We start from the raw sequence: 25,069 nt of genomic DNA, 5'->3' as shown, positions 1-25,069 counted from the left end.
GACAGATTTCTCTGGGATTTTTAGAACTGAACAAAGCATATTTCACCTGCCAGTGCAAGAAGCACAGCCCTTGGCTGATGAATTTCAGAAGTCTTACTACTTGCTCCAGCTGTTTAGAGGCCTCTTTATTTCCTTACAAACATACATAACAAGTGAACAGGATTTCCAGACTGTGGGCTGCACAAGAAGCAATGCAACATTTTCTTCTGGTTGCACAAGGAAAGGATGGGGTAAAGAAGGTAAATAGCTGCCTCACAGTGCTCTGCTCCCAGTTTGATTGCTCCTCACCATACACAGCTAAGAGTGAAGTGCTGCAGTGCAGCTGTTTATATTTTTAAACCCATGTGTTGGGGGATTATGTAAATCAAATGTTTTATTCCTCGTTTGAGCCTCCATTTCTTCAGTACGTCACATGTGGCACTTGGCTTTCTGTAATCAAGACCATAATGTTTCTAAATGCTGTAATTTTGTGATCTTGGCTCTCAGCTGAGGGACATCTCAGCTGTGAGACAAATGATTGTGTCTTCTTTTTGCAAGGCCTTAAGTTCATCTGAGTGACGCTGAGGAAATGAGGTACGAGTTTTAAGGTGCAGCAGCAACTCCTTTAATAACTGTTTGTAAAGCAACCCTGGAGGAAAAGAACTTTTATTCTTTAGCACAGTTCACTTCTGGGTGAAAAACCTGAAGAACAGGATCGTTTTCATTCTCAGGTGTCCATGTAGCATTATGCACAGTATCTCTGCAGATGAACTCCACAGAAAGTTGGTTATGCCATGGGTCTGCTTCCCTCTGAGCTCCAGCAAAATGATGAAGTTATTCCCAGACATGTGACTCCTGGTGAGTACTACTGATGAAATGAATCCATGATTTGTAACAAAACCTGGACCGCAGGAAACTTTTTGCCAAACTTGACAGGGATAATAACTATTATTGTCCTAATTCAGTTTGAGCAAGTCTTTGTTCAACTTGGTAACAGCTATAAATATTCTCTGAATTCAGACGTGTAAGCCAAGCTCTTTAAGGTGCCACCACATCCCTTGGGAAGGAATCCCACTGAGTCCGGTGCTCCGAAGCAGCTTTGCTCAGTGGCAGCACAGCTCCATGGTTGCACAGCATGGCTGGGAAGATGTGAGGGAGGGAGGGTGGTACAGCAACATTATACTCTGAAAACCACGTTCCAAAAGAAGGGAGTCTGTGAGCCTGGCAGGACGTGCTGCTCTATCGGAAGAGCCGGTACAGCCGCGGGAGCCGCCCGTCCTTGCTGGAAAGCGCTGCCTGGATGTGCTCATAGGAGGGCAGGTCTGTCAGGTCACCCAGGGCAGCCACAGCTGGCTTCTTGTGGAGCATCTTAGTGACCACCCTCTTGATATCAGTAGGTTTCACCTGACCTGCAGGCAAAAAAAAAAGGCAGAGCTGTGACAACATCGTAAGTAGAATAATACTCAGAAAAACAATCACTGACTCTTTTCTTCCATGCTTCTGGTTTTCCCTTCCTTCTGACTAAATAAGCCCTGTGCTACCTTGAAAGCAATCAAGAACAGTTTGAAATATATTTGTGCAGTATTTATGCCCCCAGGCTTTCTCAGGCAATTCAGCTGTGCTGCAGGAATATGTTCTAAGTTGTCCTGCCCCGACTGTACCTACAGTTCACTCAAGGCAAGGCACTGTGTACTCACCGATGAGGGCACAGAGCTCATGAGGTAGCTTCCTTGTGTTGGTGGCCAACACCTGCCTTCCCACATCCTCAAAGATCACTGGCCTAGACTCGAGGTTCATCATGAGCATGGACTTGAGCTGCGTCTTCGCTCGCTCAAGTTCTACCTGTGAAGGAGCAGGAAATACAAATAATGTTCCAAAAATTCTGGTGGCTGCTCTCTAACAGAAGATAACATGGAAGAGTTCTACAGTGTGTTCACGGAATCCCAGAATGGTTTGCTTGGAAAGGACCTTAAGGCTCATCTCTTTCCACCCCCCTGCCATGGGCAGGGACACTTTTCCCTTGGAGCAACCCCAGGTTGCTCCAAACCCCATCCAACCTGGCCTTGAACAATTCCAGGGATTATTTCAACTCAAAGACCGTCTGCAAGTAAGTTCAAATGTGCTACTGACCTCTCCCACTGCTCCTGCCATGAGGATGAATTCTCTGGTGATGATTTCCACCATCTCCCGAACCTACGGAGAACAGATCATTGAAAGAAGATCAGAACAGCACTTACTGTGTCAACATTACTGTCTGGTACTGAGTGATGTGGTGACTTTTTAAGGACACCTGTCTTTGAATACAGGACTCTGTACCTGTTTGGGATCTGCACTGGCATGGATACATAGGAGACCTGTGTCCTCGTAACTGTGGTGGTAAGAGGTTGCATTGTACATCCAGTGGTGCCTGTGGAAATACAAACAGCATTTTCAAATTTAAACCCCAAAATTTACATGTAAAAATTAAACAAACACAGACAGTGAGTGCCCTCCCAGTGCACTTTCAGGATTCTCAGCAGTGCCAATGAAACTTTCACCCTCTCAAAATGCCAACTGACAAACCAGTCCCATGCTTCAAGCAGAATAACCTGGTGATGTTTGCTTTCATTTTTTCCATATGAACCTGCTGGAGGACTGTTTCTGCCACCCCTTAAAAGGCAAACCAACCTGTTGAGCACATTGAGGTATAGTCGGGTGAACATGCCCTTGCCAGGCCCTCCAGCTGAGAAAGAGCCACCACCTCCCATCATCATGTTTAGCACCGCAAAGGGAATGAAATCGTCCTCCTGAATTGCAACAAGAAATTCAGTCAGATCATGGCAGAGCTCTCAAGGGTCTGGGGTCAGTAAAGGGGAGGGAAAGAAAGAAATATGGCACAAGAAGAGTGGGAAGGTCAGTGCCTGCATCAAACTGTCAGTGGAAAAGCTGCTTGTCTGAGCATGCAGCAGCAAGAGTGCCAATATTTCTGTAATGAGTCACTGTTCTGGGATTCTTCAAGTACAGGGCTCCCAAAACAAGGGACTTTAGGTTAATACTTACTAAAAATGAGCAGCTTTCTAACCCAATCATGATGTGGGTGAGCTCTGGGATGGGAGTAGGGCCCAGACTCACATCTGACATGTCTTTTTCAACCTGTGGGAAGAGCAGACAGGTTATTAAGACTGATTTTCACTGCTGTTGCATCCAGCTTGATACATTCCTAATAATTAACCTGTCACCCAATTACCAGCTGTCACAGCCACTTTTGGCTCGTACTCATGAACAGTATGTAACTTTAGAAAAGCGAAAAGCAGCTCAACTCCAAATCTGCCCTTCCAGCTGACAGCAGAGGGGCACAACACCACCTGCATCCCTTCACCCCTTACCTTGACGATGCCTCCCGTGTACTGAGCCACGGACCTGTCCACGCCCCTGCTCTGCCCAGTGCCCCACACGGGCTCCACTCCCAGCAGGTATTTCCTGGCACACTCCACCAGCTGCTCGTGCTCGATGCCCACCCCAGCCAGCACCATCCTGTCAGGGGTGTAGTAGCTGCGCAGGTACGAGTGCAGCACGTCCCGATCGATTTTGTCCGTGTTCTCCACAGGGCAGAACCTGTTCAGTCCAACTGTGTTGTCTCTGAAGGCTGCCTGAAAGGGAGCAGACACATTCAAGTAAAAAATATCACCTCACCCCCCTAAAGCCCTCATCTAAACCTCCCCTTTCTGTTTTGGAATTAAGCCGACCTGTTTGAGACATGTAAAAGAGGAAAGGCTGAGCATTATTTCATTAATCAACATACTGTCACCCACATCAACAAAGGTTAAGTTGCAGATAGTTGGTTTTTTTTAGTTTAGGTTAGAATCTTTCACAAGTGTAGAATGCTGGATTTCAGAGTGGAGAGACAGCAAAATTCTCCCATCACTGAAATCGAATCGAGTAACAAAATAACCTGGTTTCAGAATAACGTAAAATAAACCCTGGAGTTGACAGAAAAATGAGAAGAATGCAGGGGACTGCATGCAAGGTGGAATTTTCAGTGTGTTACCGCATGGATCATCTCAGTGAGCAGAGGCTCTGGGTCAGGTCTCATGTTCAAGTCCTCCAGCTCAAACCGTATGGCCGTGCGGGTCATCTCAATCTCCTCATCTGGAACAGGACAGAGAGCAAGAGATGACAACCCCCAACTGCTGCAAGGAAGTTCTTTATGAGCACAATGTAGTGGAGAATTCTAAGAGCAAGCCACATGTTGGAGATCTTTTTTAGAGGCAAAGAATTGGGTTCCCAGACCTGATAACCTGGGCTGCAGCGCTACGTCAGCCAGCAGGTTGACCACGGTGTCCAGGCCTCTGGCATCAGCAGACACAGCGTACATGATGGTGTCCCTGCAACACAGACAGACAGTTCTGCACTGAGAACTCACTTCTGGGATCATTCGGTGTCATTTCAGTATCAGGAAATCACAGGTAAAGCTGCTTCACTTGTTAAATGCTTTCAAGAGGAAACAGAACTGACTTTGATAACCCGTTCAGGTTCAGTTTTGTAGCCTCCCAGCAGCCACCACAAATGGATTTCTGCTGCTCAGAAACAAAAAGTGGCTTTTACTGCCCCACACCAGAAAAAGGAACTCAAAGTGTTTGTCAGTGTTATAACAGAGCAGGAGAAAGAGATCCCACCTCGATGCCTGGCAGTCACAAATGCCTCCATGCTTCTCCAAGGTGAGGAGAATTTCATCCTTGCTGCCAAACTGAGCTGTGGACTAAGAAAAAAAATACCAGTGTTATTAATTATTAAAGCAATAACTTTTTATAACCCTTCAGTGTAGCCCAGAACAACCATCTTCTACATTCTTTTAGTCAAGTGGTTTGATCAATACTCACTGACCCTGGAGATAAAAGCACAACAGGCTTTCAAAATGTAATAATGGGCACAATAATTAAGTGGGAATTAAGAGGGATGATTAAAGGGAAGGAGCACCTCTCCTATAAGGAAAGGCTGAGAGAGTTGTTCAGCCTGTAGAAGAGAAGATTTGGGGTGACCTAATTTTAGCCTTTCAGTACCTGATGGAAGCCTACAAGAAAAATGGAGACTAGTGACAAGAATTGGGAATGACAGGACAAGGGAGAATGGCTTCAAACTGAAAGAAGGCAGGATTAGATGGGACATTGGGAAGGAATTGTTCCCTATGAGGGTAGTGAGGCCCTGGCACAGGTTGCCCAGAGAAGCTGTGGCTGCCCCATCCCTGGTAGTGTCCAAGGCCAGGTTGGACAGGGCTTGGAGCAACCTGGGCTAGTGGAAGGTGTCCCTGCCCAGAGCAGGGGGGGGGACTGGATGGTCTTTAAGGTCCTGTCCAACCCAAACCAGTCTGTGGGTCTATCATTCTGGGAATACTGTCAGCATTATTTAAACAGTCCAAGTGCACAGAGCCCTGTGGGTCAGGCCCTGCCCTTGGCTGCTCCCCCTCCCTTCCCAGTGCAGATTTTGGGTGCTCAGAACCCTGTGCTGGGAAGGGCAGGGCAGTACTCACAGAGAAGGCCAGCTTTTCCAAGAAGTGGGAGATACCGCTGAGGTATTTTGCTTCGTGTCTTGATCCCGAATTCACAAGAACTGGCGTTAAGAAGAGAATAGATCAGTGTAACTTTTACACCTCCGGTCCTTACACAGACACCCGGCTCCGGGGGAGCCATGGTGTCACCACCCCTGGCCCCTCCGGGTACTCACTGCCCACGGTGCAGAACTGCCCGAACTTGTTCTGGGAGGCGACGCGCAGCCCGTTCTCCAGCACCGTCACCCTCGTCTCGAAGCGCTCCCGGCCCTCGGCGGCCGCGAACACGGCCTTGGGCACACCGGGCAGCGGGCACGTCAGCGATACGCTGGGATAGGCTCCGCCGCCGCTGTAGCTCCGCCCGGCCGCCAGCCCGCACCTGGGGACACCGGGGACATCGTCGGGATGTGCGGGGACACCGCGCCGGCAGCGCCTCCGCCAAGGCCGGCACCGAGCGCTGCGCGCCCCAGGGCCGGCACCCAGCGCTGCCCGCCTTCCCCCGCGGTGCTGGGCGCTGTCTCCTCCCTGGTCGGTCCCCTCGCGGTCCCCAGCGCCATCCCCCGCCCAGCCCAGTGCCCCCGGGGCCGCGCTCACCGCCGAGCCGCCCCGCGGGCTCCGCGCCGCAGCCACGCCATGGCCGCCGCCATCTTGCCGCCACTCAGGACCGCCGGGTCACGTGGGCGGGGCCGCGAGGGGAAAGGGGCGTGGCCGACCCTGCCTTTCGCTCGCTGAGTGGCCCGTCCCGCTGGGGAGGCTCCGCCCCGCGGAGCCCTCAGGCTGCCATGGCGGCGGAGCCGCTCCCGGGGCCGCTCCCGGCCGAGCCCAACCCCTTCTCTTTCCGAGAGTTCGTCCGCACCAAGGCCCGCGGCGGCGGGGCGGGCGAAGCCCCCCAGGTAAGGCCCTGGGCGGCGGCGCGGCTGGGTCCTGCCCTGCCTCAGCGCCCTCCTCAGCCCTTCTCTCCCCTGCGCAGGCGGCGCCGCCCGGGCCCGTCGCGCTCCCGCTTCCCGCAATGCCCAGAGAAGTGGGGGGTGAGGAAGAGGAGGAGGAGGAGGAGGAGGAGGAGGAGTGGAGCGAGAGCTACCAGCCGCTGGCCGTGGAGCGGGCCCACCTCGCTGCCGCCGGACCCGCCTCGCCCTCCGCCGGCTCCTTCTGCTTGGCCGCCCCCGGAGCCCCCCCGGGCCCGGGCTGTGCTCCCTCACGGCAGCCCAGCTACGAGCAGGTGAGCGCTGCCCGCCCCCCGGCACCTTCGCTGTCGGGCGAGCCCTGGGCTGGGTGTCCGCTGGTTGCAGGACTCGGTGTCACAGCCCGCTGCCTGAAGAGCAGCTGAGGCAGAGAGGCAGGTCTGGAAAAGCGCTTTTCAGCATGAGTCAGGTCCAGCGCCTTCCCTGCCCTTCTGCTCTGGGTATGACCCAGGTGACTTCCTCGTGCTCCTGCCCCTGGAGGTCACGTTAATTTAGAATTGGCAGTGTTTAATTAGTCACATCTTGCACGGGTTGCTCAGTGCCACCCTCCTGTGCCCCATGGGGTCAGTGAAGTGGTTTCCAGAGAGGAAAACTGAGTGCAAAATTAAGCATGAATGTATTAGGAAGTGCAAGAATTTCCAGCATTAAAGCTGAATATTTTGGTGTTGGAGTGTTTGTAGTGTTGTGAAACAGCACCCTCAATCCTAATGAGAATGTTTCCTTTTTTAGCTGAAAGAAGAGAATGCCACTTTGAGAAGCAAGATCAGTAAACTTCAAATTCTCTCTGAAACCCAAGCAGACAAGTGCGTAAGACACAGTGTGGGGGAAATAACCACCCAAGGAGCTGGCTTAAAAGAGGGGCTCACTAGGAACAGCGCCCTTAAAGAATCAAAATGTAGTTGAAAGCTATGCTTTTTATTAAAAAAAGCATTAGCAAACCTGTTTTTCATATTGGAAAAGTCTTGGAAACCAGGTAGCCAGTTGACATCTGATGTTTTTGTGTGGCCTGTGCTTCATGCAGTGCAAGTGGTGGGTGAGAACAAGGGCAGGGCTCAACAGGATGCATTTCAGAAAGCTTCAGATTAACAAAATAATAAATATTCATCTCTCTCCTTTGAAGCAAAAAGAATAGATTTTATTTTTGCTGGTGAGCAGCCTGGGAGACCTGAATTCCCTAAGGTTAAACAACCCAGTGACCCAGCTGGGGTGGCAATTTCTTCAGGTCTGAATCTGATGGATGTGGAACAGAGAAATCCCCTGAGCCACAGCCTAGAACTGCAGCTCTGTGGGAAGAACTATTTTTTCTTATAAAAGAATGAGTTTCTTGATCCTTATTTATCCATAGAATTTTCTTCCTAAAGTATTTAACTTTACAAACACTTACTGTACATCTCTTTTTTTAAGGATGAGGAAGCTTGAGAAAAAGCTTGAGGAAAACAAAATCAAAGAAGAAAAAGAAACACAGGATCTGGAAGCAATGGTGCAACACGTGGAGCAAAATCTCCAGCTGATGACTGTAAGTGTTGGTGTCTGCAGTTGGAACTGTGGTTCCATCCCTTTTCCTCCTTTCCCAGGAGAGGGAGGGAAGCTGAAATGATTGCTTCACCCAAACAGCTCTGATGGGTTCAAACTTTTCCCTTGGAACAAGACAGCATCCCAGACCAGAACTCCTTTCTTTCCTTAGAGTAAGGCAGGTCTTTGCTTTAATATAATTTCTGGATTCATCAACTGAAGTTGCTTTTTTGCAGCCTTCTGACAACACATCCTGCGTGAACTCTGAACTGTTTTTTCTCTTTGCTTATTTATACTGAGTGTCTTTTTCTCTTGTCCAAGAAAAAGGAATGAATAATGTCCAGAAGAGCTGGGTGGCACCTGCAGATCCCAGAAAGGAGAAATGGGGAGGGGAGGAAGGAGCTGTTCCCACCTCCTAAAGCATTCAGAACACGGGATGGGCAAACCCAAACCATATCCCTCCAAGTTCTGTGCTGGAATCACTCATTCCTGTGTAGCCCAAGCTGCTGCTGTATCCTCTGTGGTGTAAATAATCTTTGTTGTGTTTCAGAAACGGGCTGTTAAAGCTGAGAACAGCGCTGCCAAGCTGAGACAGGAGAACACCCTGCTCCAGGTATGGAGCAGCATTCCTGGGGCCTGGCTGGGGAACTGGGGCTGCAGGGATATGTCTTGGAATTGAGCCTCTAAAGAGGATATTGCAAGATTTTTGCAGGCCATTGGGAAAATACTGAGGGTGTTCTCAGGTTCAGTTGTGGTGCCCTGCCAGAGGCTGGGAAGACCTGGATGGTGCCACACTTTTCAGTGGTGCCCAGTGACAGGATGAGGAGCAATGGCCATAAATTAAAACACAAGTTCCACCTCAGCATGAAGAAGAAGTTCTTTCCATGGAAGGTGGCAGAGCACTGGAACAGCTGTCCAGGGAAGTCATGGATTTTCCCTCTCTGGAGATGTTCCAGATGCATTCCTGGGTCACCCTGCCTTGGCAGGGGTTTGGACTGGATGATCTCCAGAGGCCTGTTTCAACCCTAATGATTCTGGGATTCTGGGAAGGCATTCCCTCCTGGCAGTCTGGTGTTGGGATCTAGTTGCTATTTATTGCATCCTTTTATTCTCTTCACTACCTTTGTGTGAGTGATTTTATTACATGACATAAACATAAATTGCTGCATGAACACGTTCATTAGTTGTAAGGTATCCACTGGAGTTTTGTGGCTATTTATCCTAGTTTTTGCCTGTTTCCCCCCAGGTCCAGCTGAGGAATTACAAGGCAGAGAACGAGGCCCTGCAGCTGGGACAGGCAGGGCTGGCAGCAGCAAAGCAGAATGCAGAGCTGGCCCTGCAGCACCTGCTCAGGGTCACAACCAGCTCCCGAGCATCCATCAGGTGAGACACCTCTCCTGAGGCCATCCCAGGCTCTGGGCTAAATCCTGGGCTCACAAATAAACCTCCTCAGTGGGTTTTTTTAGCACTGAATCTCAGGTTTTTGTGTTTTGTGTGCCAGATGAGTTACTCCATGTTCTTATTCCCCTTCCGTGTGTTTTCCTCCAAGTGCAGGTAAAATAAAAGTAACTGGAAATAAAGTGTAGGTAAAATGACTGGGACGTGGGAGTCCCTAAGTCTCTTATACTTCACTTTAAGAAGTGAAGGTTCCAGTCTTGATAAGCTGTTGCTTGATAGGTCACATAGTGGGCAACCCCCCCAAAACTGCCCATGAACTCTCTGGTCCCCCCATGTAACACTGTGTCTCTCCCATTCCAGGCAGCTCCTCTCCGGAGCAGAATCCCTGCAGCTTGTCACTGATCTCCTGAAATCCATCGACAGAATTTCCGAGGTGTCAGAGGATGGACAGTGAGTGACTCAGACACCACGGAGGACTTTGCTTTCATTTAGTAACCATTACTAAAAAGCGAATTTTTGATACTCGGCCTCATATCGATGCACGGAGCTGCAGAACTGGCGTCCCCATCCCTCCGCACCGCGCAGCCGATGGATCGCTAAATCCCGAAGGGACAGGAGCGCATCCCTGTTCCCGCGGGGCTGGGAGCACTGCCCCTCCTCCGCGAGCACCTCAGCGTTCAGCTGGGGCTCCTCGTGCCGCGGCGGGCGAAGGGGCTGTGGGTCGGATCCCGATCCCAATCCCGATCCCACCAAACCCCGGTGGGTCTCGGTCCCTGCAGGGCCCGGGGCCGCCCCACGTGTGCCGAGCCCCGTCGCGATTGGCTGCGCGGCGTCACGTGGGAGCCCAGCTGACCCGGGAGCCCGCGGCGATTGGTCAGGGGCGCGGGGGGGCGGGGCCAGGCGCAGCCCCAGCGCGGAGCGGCGGCCCCGCCATGTCCGGCGGGCCGAGCCCGGCCGGGCCCTCCCGGACCCCTCGGAGCCCCCCGGGGCTCGACCTGGACGCCGAGCGGGAGAGGATCCGCCGCGAGATCGAGGAGCTGGAGCGCAGCCTGGAGCCCGGCGGGGTCGGCGTCGAGCTGGCCGTGTCCGACTGCAGCCTCAGCGGTACGGGCTCGGGGGGGCTCGGAGGGGTGGCCCAGGAGCTGAAACCACAGCGTCCGAACGGGCATCACAAACCCTGTGTGAGCCGCTCCATCCCACAGCCGGCCTGCGCCACTTAAAGTTCGTTTTCCAAAGCAAAGGGGAGGTGGTAACAGCTCGAGCATCTCTGTCCGTAGTGGCCTCACCCATCTCTGTTTTGGTGGTGCAAGTCTGAATAACTTCTATCAGGAGTCAGTACCACTGGGTGCAAACCCAGGTGTTGCTGAGGGCCTGTTGGTGCTCTCAGAGTTTGTGTTTCTGTTGGCTTGGAATGTTCACTTGGCTGCTCACCCTTCGGCCTCTCATTTGCCACCGTGTGCAGGACCAGGATGTAGCTGGATTATTGCTTTAGTTATCCTACCTTAGTTATCCAGAGCTGCTCTTTTTTCCTACTCTAGAATGAAAAAAATGCAGATGTGGAGCATAACTAAATACAACTTTACTTCACAATGTTATCAGTATCCAAAGCCACTAATTGCCATGTCTGGGTTCTCTGTGATGCTTTATTCTGTCTGCCTTAATTGAAAAGTTTTGGGTTTGAAGCTTTCCTTTTATCCCACTATAATAAGCACTTTTGTATTTTTGTTGTCCAACAGATGATGATGAAGATGATGATGATGATAATGAAGATTCTCATGGTGAAATGGTAAATATTTTATCTTTAAACATATCTTTCCATCTGTCTGTTGAAGGGAAAATGGGGAAATCGGGCAGCTGCCTTGGCTCTGTGCTCAGGAAGGGTTAATACCAGCCCTGGAGTTTGGAGATTCCTGTCCAGGATTTTGTTATTCAGTGTAATACACAGATTTCTTCAAGTGACCACAAGTGAGAGGGGGCAGAGACCTCACTGCTCTGGTGCTGCTAATCCCTGTCCCTGGAAACACCACAGGCTTTGGGTCAAACAGGTGTTAAACTAGAAAATTAATTATGTTACATAGCTGCCTTTAAAGCAAATGTTTCTTTCCCTTTTCCCCTTAAATGCCTCAAGGAAATGGAAAAAGAAGATAGCAGTGATGATGATATTGAGAGCCTGCCACAGGATCCAGAAACTTGCCTGCAGATGAACCATGTGTACCAGGAGGTTATCCAGGAAAAGATTGAGGAAGTGGAGCTGCTCATTGCACAAAACAGAGAGCAGCAGGTGAGCAGCACAGGACAGAAATGTTAATTTCTGTGCTTTTCTGGGTTGCCATTTGCCATCTTCACCTCCCCTCAAGCCTAGTAAGACTTCCCAGGATATTCCTAGTGCATCACAGGTGCCAGAGGAATCAGCTGGAGCAGTCACAGTCCCATATCCATGTGCTGGTGCAGTGCTCAGCTGGCTTGGCCAGGAACCAGGTGCATTTTCTTCCTGGCAGTTCAAACCAGTGTCACTGAGTGGCTTTTCAAGTGTTTTATTTGACTGAAGTTTCCATGCTTTCTTACAACCAAAAATGGGTTGATTGGTAAGATTTTACATCTTACACTTTAGCTTGCTGTGGCAAATTAGTATTTTATTAATGTTTGAATCACCTGCATTGCACTGTACAAAGTCAGGAAGTTCCAAATCCTGCCTTTTAACATTCCCTGATTTACAGTCTGGTGCTGCAAACTTGAACCCTGCCTGGGATGTTTGTGGTGGCTCAGCCACTGCTCTCTGAAATCAGGAGTTTGAGGGAGACACTGACACTGTTTAATAAACTCTTGTCTTGCAGAAGGAAATCATGGGTGAGCTCGATGGTTCAAAAACAGCCAAGGCAGGAGATGGCAGAAGTCTACCAGCAAATGTATTTTTGGGTCACTTTATGAAGCCTTACTTTAAGGATAAAACCACAGGAATTGTAAGTAACTGTAGCTGTGTCTTCAGTGATAGATTTGCATTGTAACTGTTTTTGTAGCAGTTCATGCTCCAGTTCTAGGGAGAAAGAATAACTTTTCTGCATGTCTGACTCTTCCAGTGTATCTAATCCTTCTAATCCTCACCAGGGCCCTCCTTCCAATGAAGATGCCAAGGAAAAGGCAGCTCAGGGCATAAAATCCTTTGAACAACTGCATTCAGCAAAGTGTAAGTAACTCTGTGGGCTGTTCAGTGTTCTAGAAGAGCTATAACAAATGTATATATTCATATTGTTAGTCTGTGTGTGCCATTTGCAGTTAAACATCAACGTCTGTGATGTTGCAAACTTGACTCCACAAAAAACGTAATTAAAAGAGAATGGGATGCTCTGTAAATTGTTTTATTGAGTGATTAGTGACTTATTTGCATTTGTTTTGATGCATCAACTTCTGTGAGCACTCCAAAACCATGGTGCAAGGGTAGAGAGAAGTTCAAGGGGCACCTCCAGCTCTAGGTGGTCACAGACACCTTGATGATGATCTTGACTGAGGTTTTGTTGGAGATAAAACTGAGTGAGGGGCTGTGATTTGCCCAAGTCAGATGTGACATCAGTGATGTAGGCAAGGAACTCCTACTGCAGACCTGGGGGATGTTTCCAGGGGTCTTGGAAGCACTGGGTTTCCCTTGGCAGTGGTTCTGCACTGATGTCTGACTGCTCCACTGTTTGGTTCAGGGAAGAGCAGGGAGAAGACGCTGTTGCAGAAATCAGTGGTGAGCGACCGTTTGCAACGCCTGCTCCAGCCAAAGCTCCTGAAGTGAGTACTGCCAAAACCCCTCTTTTCTCCTGAGAATGTGACATGTGAAAGAAGGAGAAGGTAGATGTGGAGATTCCACCTGCTTCAGCAAGTTCCTGTGTTAACTGTTTGTGTGATTTTACAGCCATCTATTTCTTCCCATTGAAACAGCGATATAATTTAAAATAGTCTGCAGGGCTTGAAGCTGGAATTGTGACATGTAGTGAGTCATAATGGTGTGCCCAGAGGGAGATTTCTGTGCTGGAGCTGGTACAGTCTTTCTTGCTGTTGTAACAACCATTGGTTCCCCCTGTAAATACTAAAATGGTTAATCTGAGACATGTTCTGGGTCAGTGACTGTATTGAAGGAATAAAAATAGGACAATGAGTGTGCCATGTGGGAAGACCTGGGAGAACAGCAGTTTTGTGTGGAAATAAACTGAAGGAAGGAATGATACTGATGGAGAAACTGTCTCTGCTGAATGTCTTCTTATACCATTGACCTCATTCCCATCTAGTCCTATCAAGTAATGATAAAAATGTCTTTGAACAGGATGAGTTATTGGAATCAAAAACTGGAGAAGGTCAAGACTGAAATGGAGAAACACACCTTGGAAAAGCAAATCAAAGAAGTGGAGCGAGAAATAGAAGCAATTAAGTAAGTCTTTTTATGTTCTTGGTGAAAAATAAATGTCTCTTCTTCTAGATGTGATGTTTGGAGAAATACTTATTTGTGTTGGCTTGTAAAAAATGAAACAGCTCTTTCATCTCCACAGTTCTTTACTAAAAATTTTGTTTTGGACCTTGATACACAAAATGTAATATCTGTATCCATTATAGAGGTGCTGCTTTAGATAGCTCTTGGTTTAACAACAAAGGAGCAGAGAGTTCTGAAATGTTTAATACCTTTGAGCTTTTGCTCATGAACATATCTAGAGCAACATATTTGGATATTACATTAATTGTTTCTCCTGCTAAACCAAGTGTTCAGTTCTTGTGGAAGTCAGGAACAGGTGGGAGGAAAAAAATGAAGCAGGATCAAGAAGACAAAGTGTTTAATTAACCATTTAACATGGTTCTTTCTTGTTCTTTGTACCTTCTGCTGTAGCCAACTGCCAGAAAGTGACTTGTTAGGAAACAGATTCGATGAGCACGACTGGGAGAAAATCTCAAACATCCATGTAAGTTGGGGGATCAACTGTCTTATGGCTTCTGGTATCTGTGTCCCTTCTCTTGAGAATCTCCTGGCTTGGTTTGCATCCACTGTTTCCATCGTGCATTTTTCCAAGTTGACTGCTCATTTGATCTCAGATTGTTAAATTTGATGGTTTAAAACCTGGCAATAAGATATCTGGAATGCTAAATATTGGTGTTCCTGTCTGTCCTGCTGTTCCAGTCCCAGCTTTAAGATGAAACAGATTTTTGTTGTTTCTTTTAGTTTGATGGGCAACGTAGTGCAGAAGAACTGAAGAAGTTCTGGGAAAATTGGGAGCATCCAAGCATCAACAAAAAGGAGTGGACTGAGGAGGAAATAGAGAGGCTGAAGCGGATCGCTGCTAAACACAACTACCTGGACTGGCAGACCATAGCCCAGGAGCTGGGGGTAAGGTCTGAGGTGACAAATCACTTAATTCTCACTGAACTGTGCCTCATGTCAGGTTTCAGAAAACGATGCTAATCCACTGTTAATTAATGCTTTTCTGAGAAATGTCCAAGAACAGTGCCAAAAACATCTGGTACTTCAGCCTTTCCCTTTTGCTTTTAGTCCTCATAAATAACCAGTTCTCTGTGTATCTGTTTTCTTTGTATTAAGACAAACAGGACACCTTTCCAGTGCTTGCAGAAGTATCAAATCTATAATAAAGATTTGAAAAGGAAGGAATGGACTAAGAGTGAAGATCAGATGCTTTTAGAGCTGGTTCAAGAGATGAGAGTGGGAAGCCATATCCCATACAAGAAAAGTAAGTGACCTACAAGTGACAAAGTCTTCCATTCACCTGAGTCTAACAGCTGGTGTTTTCAGCCTGTCAGACATGTGGGAGCTGAAACCTTTCCTAGCTTTCTGTAGCTGCAGGATGGATTGTTGGGTTATCATGTGTGTAATGCAGATAATGCCATTGTAAACAGTGACATTTTGTGTATGCTGTGCTCTTTCCATGCTTGTGTGCCGTAGTTTAAGAGATTAAAATGCTGCTTATGGCAATCACTGCTTGGAAATCTCACCATTAGAATGTAAGGAAAAGAAAAACATTGTTTACAACAGATTTCAAAACAGACCCTTGTGTTTCTAGTTGCTTATTACATGGAAGGAAGAGATTCTGCTCAGCTGATCTACCGCTGGACAAAGAGCGTGGACCCCAGCTTGAAGAAAGGACCCTGGACACCAGAGGAAGATGCTGTAAGCTCTGTTCTCTGGTGCCTGGAATTGCAGGGTGGGAATGTGAAGAGTGTTGAGGTGGTGCAAGGCTGTGTAGAGCTGAGCTTTAGCAGTGGCACAGAGGAGCGTAAAACGGACCAAGGCAGGCAGTTTACAGAGGGCTTAGAAACTCCTAAACACTTGAGAGATTTACAACACCAGTACAACTGCTTCTGTCTCAGGCCTGTTAGGATGTTACTGTTGAGAATTTCAACTCTTTGTCTGATGAACACAGATGCTGTTGGCTGCAGTGAAGAAGTATGGAGAGAAGGACTGGTATAAAATCAGGACAGAGGTGCCGGGGAGGAGCGACGCTCAGTGCAGAGACAGGTGAGTGTAAATGTCCCAAGAGTGCTTCAGGTTTATTACCCCTGATGCAACTTATTTTACAAGTGTTTGATTTGCTTAAACCAGTGTTCCCTTAAGGGCTGTTTTATGCAGTGGTTATGGTCTAAATAGTCATAAGGGAGTAGGGATGGGACCCCTTGGAAAAAGGAAGGCTCTGGTTTTGTTCAGGAGTATGCAGTGATGATTTGAGCTGTACAAGCAGAATTGAAGGTTCCTTACTGTGATTTTTTTATTTGGAAGGTACTTAAAAGCATTGCACTGGGATGTAAAGAAAGGCAAGTGGAGCTTAGAGGAAGAGGAGCAGCTGATTGAACTGGTTGAAAAGCATGGCCTGGGTAGGTGTTTCTGTGACTTGCTCTATACAAGTTTAGAGAACTAAGCATCATTAAAGGTACAGGCTCTGCTTTGTACTGCTGATTGCAGCCTTCCTTGTATTGTGTGTTGTGGGTATTAAAGATTTGAGATCCATTCATGCAGTGACTCTTATAGAAGGTAATGAATAGTGTACGTATAATGTTCTGCACTGAAAAACCTTTGTGCTCAGTGTGTGGCAGCAGTGGTCATGTTTTACATCCTCTGCATCCTTTTTAGGTCACTGGAGTAAAATAGCTTCTGAGCTGCCACATCGGACTGGCTCCCAGTGCCTGAGCAAGTGGAAACTCATGATTGGGTCTAAGGTACTGTGAAAATCCTGCTCTGGCACAGTCCCATCTCTTCAGTTAAAATTCTCTAAACTAAAAGTAGAATCCTTAAAATCAGTGCAAAAATTGACATGGATTTTTGCACAATCGAGATTTTTGTCTTGGGTGTTCACGGTTTAATTTTTTGATGTGTTAAAGCAGCCTTTGTTCTGAAGGTCTCAGGTTAATTTGCTGTATATTTGTATATTATCCAGAATTCTTTACTCCCTTGACATGGCTGTAAGGATGGGATATACCTAGGTTTTTGTGTGTGTATCTCATGAGTTGCCAGTTTTGGTAACAAGCATTACAGAAATTCTGGCTGCTTAACACTATGTTGAAGATGGTCTTGTTTCCACTGACAAAGCACCTGCCCTAGGGAGGGATCTGTGGCCACCCAAATATGTCAGAATGGGGCTCTTTAGTTTGTACTTCCACATGCACCAGTTCTTCACAGAAACTTGTAGCTTATTCTTTGCATACAAGAATCTAAACCAAAATCCATGTACTGGATGTAGTCAATCTTAGCAGATGCAAAGCAGAACTATCCATGTGAAAGCCACTGGTACAATTTTGCCCTTTTAACTTTCTGATTTGAGAGAGTTGCAAGCCAAGGGTGAACACTGGCTAAAACTTGTCTGTGTTTTTTTTTGGCCGAGAAGAAAAGATCCAGGGCAGCAAAACGGCAGCACATTGAGGAGAGTTCCACCTCTTCAGAGAGCAGCAGTGAGGACATAGAGCTGGACTTGGCAGACAGCTCAGAGGAGGAGGAGGAGGAGGAGATGACAAACAGGACCAGCAAGGAGGAGTGTGCACTCCCCAGCATTGATTTATGGATACCAACACAGCCAGACACACAGGAGGCAAACAAAGGAAGATCCCAAACCTCAGCCCTCTTCTCTCTTGGGAGTGCTGATGCAGGGACCAGTGGCAGTGACATTCCAAGGGCAGTGTGTGATGGAGACACAGACAGAGCTGCTGATAAATCATCTGAGCTGAACACTCTGCTGAGGGGCATCGCACGGCCCCACTCCACGGATATCGTGGTGAGGAATCCAGCAGAAGTAATGGCCAAGGTGAGCTGGGATTCCCAGGCTGTGCTTGCTGGGATGGGAGCTGAGGCACGACTGGGAGGTGCAGCAGCTGCAGTAAGGAGGGGATGTGATGAGCAGATGACAAAATCTTTTTCTCACCTCTGTCGGCTACCTTCTCACTGTGCCATCAGAGGGAGCTGTTGGAAACTCAGCCGTGGGATTAAATGGAAATTTCCAGCGCTGCCTCCCCGTGCATTACCCAGAAAATAACTGTGTTCTTCCCTGTGTGTACTGTCACACAAACAAAACTCTGTTCAGATCTTCATAAAGCAGAATTGTCCAGTGAGTTATGGTGTCTTTGGAAGAATTAAGTCACTTGCACATCCATATCTGATTCTGAGCTGGGTTTTCACCCCAGATCGGATGCTGAAGCAGTAAAAACCCTCCTAAGCACATTTTTGCAGCAGGATATTCCTTAGCAAAATATGTGATGTCTAAATCACTATTTAAGTTCACACAAGCAAAATTATTCTGAGTTTTGGGTTCAGGATTTGAATGTGTGCCCTGGACTGTGGCAGACAAGTTTGTTGGGTTACAGATACAGCATTATTCTACTAGTAGAAGTTTAGGGAAAAATCAGTGACTTCTCCAAACATCTTGCTGTTCCTTCCCTTGTACTCTTAAGTCAAAAAATGCAGAGAGAATGACCCAGTAAATTCTGCCCCTCAGTGTGAGTTTTGGTAGATAATTCACACAAATCTTTTATGAAACAACCATTTGGTGTTGTGAAGATGCATAAGGACTGAAAAACAAGGTAAAGATCTGCTCTTCAGGGCTGATTTCATTTAATACAATACTTTCAACAGCAGGAATGTTGAAAACTCTTGTACCTGCTGTGCATATTCAGTGCAAGTAATTCTCTCTGAATTGCCCTCCCTTTTATCTTCCCTTGTGTGCTTTCATGTTAAGGCTTCCCAGTGTGGAAAACAAGTGCTGCGGGTTACCCTGGAGGATGTGAGAAGAATATTAAGGAATAACACATTCTTTCAGAGGAAATTTGTAAGTGCCTCTTCTGTCTTGTCTTCTCTTGTGACATCAGCACTTCCAGGCTGTATTTAGTGGGGATTTTTTTTAATGTATAATGACATATCTTCTTGCACTGTAGTCCCAGGAGAAAAAGGTCATCATTTTTTGTGAATAGTTTGTCCTGGGACAAACTGTTGGAACTCTAATTGTGTGTTTTTTCATGCACAGCAATTCAAGATGCTAAAACCTCCTGTTGGCCTTTTAGCAAAAACAGCTGGAGGTAGTGCAGCTGTTGGCCAGAACCTCCAGGGGCTGCAGAACATGACACACAAAACTTATCGCCAGGAGAGGGAGCGTTGGAAGAGGCTCAGCCTGGACAGGAAGCTGCTCATGGCAATGACCCCTTGGGTGGGCAATGTGCTGCTGCCCTGCACCTTGCAGACTGGGAAGATGGCTTTTCATCAGACAAAAGGTACTTCTGACCCATCCTGCTTTCTGTCTCTACTTTCTGACATCTTGTAAGTGAATTCCCAGCTGATTTTGATGCTGGATTCTTTTCTAGCTGATGCTATTCAAGAGAAGGTCAAGTCAATCAGTCTCACAAGCACTCCTCTGTTCACACTGTTCATTCAGGTAGGTATTACTATCTTAATAGCATTATCTGCTTTCAAACAGTGGTAATCTTTATTTTTCTGTATTTGAGGCTTAAGTACATGATTTATCTTTGTTTCTTAAATAATCTAATTACTGGATTAATCTGGCCTTGTGCCTTGCCTATGATATTTCTTAAATCCTGCATCCAAAATCTAATCCTGCCAGGGCTCTCCTGTAAGTGTAAGAATGTCCCCAGAATCTTGCATGTGAAGCATGTCCCATCCATCTTGTCTAGTCACTGACCCCACAGAACACTTTTGTTCTCAATCAAATGTTAATGAAGTTCTCCCTTGCAGCTCTTTCAGATTGACACCAAGGGCTGTATGAAGATTATTCGTGAGAGGAAGCTGAGGGAGTTAGAGCTGCTCAAGGCTGATGCAAGAAGGCCTCAGCAGGTATTGGGCAGGGTTTGTTTCTAAGCTTTTCCCACTGAAGTCTTAGATAAACATTTTTTAATTGTTTGGCCAGTAGTGCTGTTTGTGCATGTGTTACCAGTTCGTTTTGGTTCAGAGGCAGATCTTGGCAGATGTGGGTTTGATTCACATCTGTGCTGGTTTAATGAGGTATCTCAGAAGTATAATTTAATGTATTTTTTTTTTTGACAGGCTTCCCAAAACATGGAGGCTTCTTCAGGTACCTACCAGAACATTTATTTTTATGATGTGCAAGAACTTTCCCTTATTTAATCACCGTTACATTAACGACCAGTTTAACTGAAAGGAGAACTTTTGGAACAAAACTCTACTGTCATGCTCATTTTTGCTAACTCTTGGATCTCTGTTATTGGCTAAACATGTTCCTCTTTGGTAAGGACCAGAAGAAACACTGGAGGGCTGGGGGACCAGTGGCACTGGACCAGTCCAATGCCTTGCTCAGTGATGTCAGCTTGTTATCACGGTTATCTGAAGGATGCCAGGACATGCCTTGATTAAATCAGGGCTATAATGCTGTAGGAATTCTCACAAACAGGAATTTTGCCACTTTCTGTGCAGGGTACTTCTTTTTCATAGCTAAGGAATGGCTTTTGAAAATACTGTTTGTTCATTTTAATTTTATTTCCTCTCCTCTGTAGGCAATTCATCCCAGCCTTGTGCTCAGAGGAACTCCCAACGGGGCATACCAAGGAGTGCTGTCAGGAGACCTGTTGCCTTAAAAGCAAGAGGAACTTGTGCTGCTGCCTTTGAGAGCAGGGCCCCAGCTCCTCCAGCCCAGGGGCAAAGGCAGAAGCCTAAAACTGTCTCAGAATTACTGAGAGAGAAGAGGTTAAGGGAGGCCCAGGCTAAGAAGGCCATGCAGAGGACAGTGTTGGTGGCCCCACAGGTCCTGGTTTCGGGGCCTTTGATAATCCAGCACCCACCACAGCAAATCATTCCTTCTGCACAAGCAGGGAGCAAACCTTCAGCAGCTGGTTGTGCAAATAGCCAAGTAGAGGGTGCACCAGCTCCAGTGCCAGCAAGTGCTTCTGCTGCAGGTTCCACTTCTGCTGTCGTGCCTGAAAACCATTCCTCAGCAGTGCCAGCAACGGGGGAAGGCCCTGGTTGCTCACAAGGGACAGATCTGCAGTGCAATAAGGAACTAAAAGAGCAAAGTCTGGAAAGCAGCCCTGAAGGAGGGGGTTTTCCAGGCATGAATCCAGCTGCAGCAGAGAAGACCCCAGATCAGGGAGGGTGCAATGGTCAGGTTGTAGCTGGTGGCTCAGCCCCAGTCGTGCTGCAAAACCAGGCTTTTGTGCCAGGCCAGATCACAGTGGTGCCTGTTGGCCTGGAGTCTGGCACCAACAAACTGTCCCTTTCCACACCAGTCCCCTGTGAGCTGAACAGTAACGTGCCACAACACAGGCCAGTCAGCCTCTTGCCTGCTCTTGTCACTCCCCAAGCTGGATCTCCTGTGATTCCCAACAGCATCCTGCCCTTCACATGGGTGGTAACCCCACGAGCTCTGCTCCCCACCACTGTGCAAACTGTGGTGGGTGTTCCCCAAGGAACACCAGATGCTCCTGGGAGAGGTCAGTGTCAGACAGCTGTGACTTCCAATGGCAGTGTCTCTGGTTTGGGAGTCACTCCTGGAGCAAATCCACCTCACCCCAGCAGTGCAGAGACAAAAGGACCAAGTTCCCAGGGAGCAGGAGTTCCTTTGGGAAAGGCAGCTGACCATTCCACGATCCTCTTACCCGGGACCTCGGTGAGTCCTGGATGCACCTCATCCAGTGTTTCTTCTGTAACACCTGCATGTTCCAATGGCTTCTCCAAGGCTTCTGACTCCCCTGCAGCTCCAACTGCTCCTCCACCTGACACTGCAGCCCTGGTGCTGCCCCAGACACAGCCCCCTGCAAACACTCAGGGGGCTGATCCCCAACATGTGTCCAACCTTGCCAGCTTGGGAAAGAGCCCTGACTCTGCTACAGCAAACACAGAGATCATCACACAAGGGGTTGTGCTCCAGCCAGGAGATCTGGTTCCTCATGGCAGTGTCCCAGGGAGCTCGGGTTGCTTTGCTGCCCAAGCCTTGAAGAACAGACCCATTGCCTCCAAACCACCGACAGCGCAGCCCGAGGACATTCCCCCCCAGCCAAGCACTTCCAGTGCAGAGAAGAATCTCCTTGACCTCAGCCTGATTTCCCTGGAAGACGAGGGGCTGGTGAGGGAGTGGCTGAGTGGGAAAGGAGGTGTCCAGGTCCCGTCACTGCAAACCAGGCTGCCTTATTTGCCACCTTTTCTGAACAACATAAAAGCCCTCTCGAAGCTCCTCCTGCAGAAAGCAGCTCTGGAGGAGCAAGCATCAAGTCTCCTGCCCTCTGATGCCACTGAGGATGGAGGCACTCGGGATGTTTTCCATGCTATTGGAGAACTGGTGCAGCAGAAACTGGGTGATAACCCTGCTTACCTCCTGCTGAAAGCCAGATTCCTGGCAGCATTCACACTCCCAGCTGTCCTGGCAACTCTGCCTCCTCCAAAAGTGACAACAACTCTGTCAGCCAGCAGGAAGCAATATGAGGAGAGTGATGAAGAGGAGTGGCAGAGTGAGAAGGAAGTGTCTGAGGAAGAGAGTTGTGGGAATGAATTAACAGGAGTGCAGTTGGATTGGAGAGTTGGGGATGAGCCTGGAGACAAAGATGCTGATTTACTAAATCAGGTAAAACAGATGCCAGGAGCTAAAAGCAGAAAGTTACTCCCAGCTAAATATTGCACTGGAACCCAGGGAGAATCCTTCACTGTTTTTAAATGTAGCAGAAATTTGGTCCTTTTGAATAAACATGGTTTTACAGCTGATAAAAGGAAAAGCTCTGCAGCTCAACTGGGAGCCCTTAGTCCAAGGCTAAAAGTCTGTGGTTTATGGGGCACATTAAACTTGACAATTCCCAGAAGTGGATATCAAAGCTCCCTTCCTTTTACAGCTTATAACCTGCTGCACTGACTTGTATTTTTAAAATCAGGCCCTTGTTTTTCACTGTATCTGTGCTCAAAATCCCAGTAATATCAGGGGAATTGTATATGTTCTATTTGCATCTTCATCCCAAATTGGTTTATGTGGCTAGAGATTATTGAACTCTATGGATTGGTGGAAGCCACAAGGTCCACCCCAAGTCAATCTCTAATTTTTAAGTTAAATCCATTACTGCCCAGCACTCTTTCTTACAAAACACACGAGGAAGTTGTGCAGCTCAGACTTGCATTTCAAATCATTGTGGCTCCAAAGTAAACAAACAAAACACTGATGAAGATGAATCAACAAGGCAAATGGCTGTTTCTATAGAAAGATGGCCAAGCTGCCTAAAAATCAGAGCTTCCCCAGCAGTTTTCTTTCTGTTCTGGCTCTGACTTTTGGGTCTGGGCCAAGTTCAGTGTTGTCTGAACTGTGAGCAGTTGCTCCAAAAGTCACCAGCAGGTTTTCACTGCCAACCTCTCTTCTGTGTCACCTTCCAGGCTCACTCCACTCCCGTGATTCCCACTACAGCCAGGTTGTTTTCCTGGTGGTTTCCAGGGGAAGGTTTGTGGTAGGGGTTGTGTTTCACGAGCAATCAGAAGCTGGTGTGACCTGTGCTGTCTGGGGCACTGTCTGGCTCCAGCAGTGAGAGCCAAAGCATCACTCATGGCAGGCACCCAACCTCTAACAAAAGGTTGTGCCACAACCTCTGTAATGGACAGTTGTGCCCAGACAGAAACAACAGCAGGAATTGCTCTGCTTTGGGAGCAGGAACAGGAGGAAATGTCAGTGTTGGCTGAAGGTTTTGCTCTGAAAACTCAGGGATATTTTGTACTTTGTCTGACACTGGTAACAGAATGTTATCCCATGCTTATTTTCAAAGGTAAATGGAAGATTATTTTGGAAATCTTGCTGAGCTCCATAAAATAAAAAGATGGCTGAAGGGGTTATTTGCAGTTTTGCTCATTCTCATGATTCTGATCATCTCCTGCTTGTGTTGCAGGGCCTGGGGGCTGAAGAGGGCACTGCCCACTTTGCCTTGGACTCCTGCACTGCTGTGGCTGATGCCAGTGCTGCTCCAGTCAGGAGAAGTGCCCGCTGCAGGAAGAGGAGGAGGATGTGAGAAGGACATGTGTTAGTAGCTACTCAGAGACTTGTATTTTGTGCCTGAGAACCTGAACCACATTTGTCTGTGGTTCGGCTCAGACAATGAATCACGACCCCAGGAAAGGGCTGAAATTATCTCTGCTCTTGTTCCCCGAGGACACAGAGTTCTACAGTCACCACTAATCACACCCTAAGGCTGATAATCTGTTGTGGGGAGTGAAAGTTCATGTCTGTATGATAAAATTATAGATACAACAGTCACGAAGTTCAAACATTTGGCAGCCTCTTAGTCCATGCCCTGCCTACTAGTGTGGTACCTAGTTGGTAGCTCTCTACAGGCTTGGCTGCCAGTGGGTGCTTCACTGGAGTTTAACTCTTCTTTGAACAACCCTGTGGGGTTCTGAGGGGTTTATTTCCCCTTTATGGCTTCATTTCTCTACACTTATAACAGGCCAGCTTCTGTAGGGTACAAGTGTGTGATGTCCTTAGTATCTGTTGAGGCTTTTGGTGCAAGAGATGGAATGAATATGAGCAGTGTTTGATTCTCATGGTTGTCAGATGACACTGCTCGAGTTTTTTTTCTTTAAAATTTGTTTTAGAAACTCCAAAAGAGCAACTTCCCTATAAAAATGCTGTGACTGATAGGAGCTGTTTGTGCTTTGTTACAGAGGTCACTGGAATGAGCTCTGCCTCCCTGCATGGCAGTAGGAGGTACTCTTTGCACTGTTCACTTTTACCACTTCCAACACGCCAACTGGATGGACCTGGGGAAGAGGAAAATGGCTGGACTGGTTTTCCCATCACCCAACAAAATCTGCATCTGTAGGAAAGGTGCAGAAATGGAAGAAAATGGCTGGAGGGAAATCATTCAGGCATGGACCAATTCTGCTCTTTCAAACTCACACCTGCCATAGATGCTGGGGGAGAAGGTGCTGGAAATCTGGGGGAACCAGCAATGGTGGTTATTTATTTCTTTTTTGTTCAGCCCCTATTTATGTAAATGTTTATCCATGTTCAGAATATGATGTTAATTGGGTGAGGTTTAGTGCTGTGACAGTGGCTTTGCTTGCTAACTGACTGAATGCTGCTGAATAAGCAGCAGATTAATTTTGTATCAAAATGGGTCTTAAGTATTTGTTGAAATACAGATGTTTTATTTTTCTCACTTAAAAATTACTGCTGTATTCTGTGTGGTTTTTTTCCCTGGTAAATAGTGCTTTTAATAACGTGTGTATGAGTGTGATTGCTAATGAGAA

General features: G+C 47.6%; 3 protein-coding genes across 4 annotated transcripts; 2 read left to right on the top strand and 1 right to left on the bottom strand.

Annotated features, from left to right (window-relative positions):
- Window positions 1-104: 104 nt before the first annotated feature.
- Window positions 105-6,202, bottom strand: PMPCA (peptidase, mitochondrial processing subunit alpha). The gene is made up of 13 exons (XM_064676726.1): window positions 6,098-6,202; window positions 5,680-5,882; window positions 5,486-5,565; window positions 4,635-4,717; window positions 4,249-4,343; window positions 4,007-4,107; window positions 3,345-3,608; window positions 3,019-3,111; window positions 2,647-2,765; window positions 2,296-2,386; window positions 2,110-2,172; window positions 1,677-1,821; window positions 105-1,388 (listed from the first exon to the last, which is right to left on the bottom strand). Exons 1-13 carry the CDS (start codon window positions 6,148-6,150, stop codon window positions 1,219-1,221), a joined length of 1,560 nt encoding a protein of 519 aa, XP_064532796.1. The 5' UTR covers window positions 6,151-6,202; the 3' UTR covers window positions 105-1,218.
- A 44-nt stretch (window positions 6,203-6,246) lies between these two features.
- ENTR1 (endosome associated trafficking regulator 1) lies at window positions 6,247-9,897 on the top strand. The gene is made up of 7 exons (XM_064676728.1): window positions 6,247-6,396; window positions 6,474-6,722; window positions 7,195-7,268; window positions 7,870-7,981; window positions 8,528-8,590; window positions 9,224-9,360; window positions 9,736-9,897. The coding sequence occupies exons 1-7, from the start codon at window positions 6,286-6,288 to the stop codon at window positions 9,827-9,829; spliced, it is 840 nt and encodes a 279-aa protein (XP_064532798.1). The 5' UTR covers window positions 6,247-6,285; the 3' UTR covers window positions 9,830-9,897.
- Window positions 9,898-10,026: 129 nt separating this feature from the next.
- On the top strand, window positions 10,027-24,989 carry SNAPC4 (small nuclear RNA activating complex polypeptide 4). Of its 2 annotated transcripts, XM_064676710.1 has the most exons (23): window positions 10,027-10,479; window positions 11,112-11,161; window positions 11,504-11,656; window positions 12,210-12,335; window positions 12,481-12,559; window positions 13,065-13,146; window positions 13,679-13,783; window positions 14,234-14,306; window positions 14,564-14,728; window positions 14,939-15,086; window positions 15,417-15,523; window positions 15,777-15,871; window positions 16,130-16,224; window positions 16,481-16,566; window positions 17,232-17,645; window positions 18,573-18,662; window positions 18,858-19,101; window positions 19,192-19,262; window positions 19,580-19,678; window positions 19,889-19,916; window positions 20,356-22,415; window positions 23,710-23,840; window positions 24,482-24,989. In XM_064676710.1, exons 1-22 carry the CDS (start codon window positions 10,308-10,310, stop codon window positions 23,827-23,829), a joined length of 4,662 nt encoding a protein of 1,553 aa, XP_064532780.1. In that variant the 5' UTR covers window positions 10,027-10,307; the 3' UTR covers window positions 23,830-23,840; window positions 24,482-24,989. The 2 variants fall into 2 exon arrangements, with proteins under 2 accessions (XP_064532780.1, XP_064532779.1); XM_064676709.1 differs by lacking the exons at window positions 10,027-10,479; window positions 11,112-11,161 and having other exon boundaries at window positions 11,486-11,656; window positions 23,710-23,825.
- The last annotated feature ends 80 nt before the right edge of the window (window positions 24,990-25,069 follow it).

The sequence above is a fragment of the Pseudopipra pipra genome, chromosome 20 (genome assembly GCF_036250125.1).
Source record: "Pseudopipra pipra isolate bDixPip1 chromosome 20, bDixPip1.hap1, whole genome shotgun sequence".
Classification (NCBI taxonomy): domain Eukaryota; kingdom Metazoa; phylum Chordata; class Aves; order Passeriformes; family Pipridae; genus Pseudopipra; species Pseudopipra pipra.
Note: the sequence above shows the minus strand (reverse complement) of the source record. Positions and strands in the feature narration are given on the sequence as shown.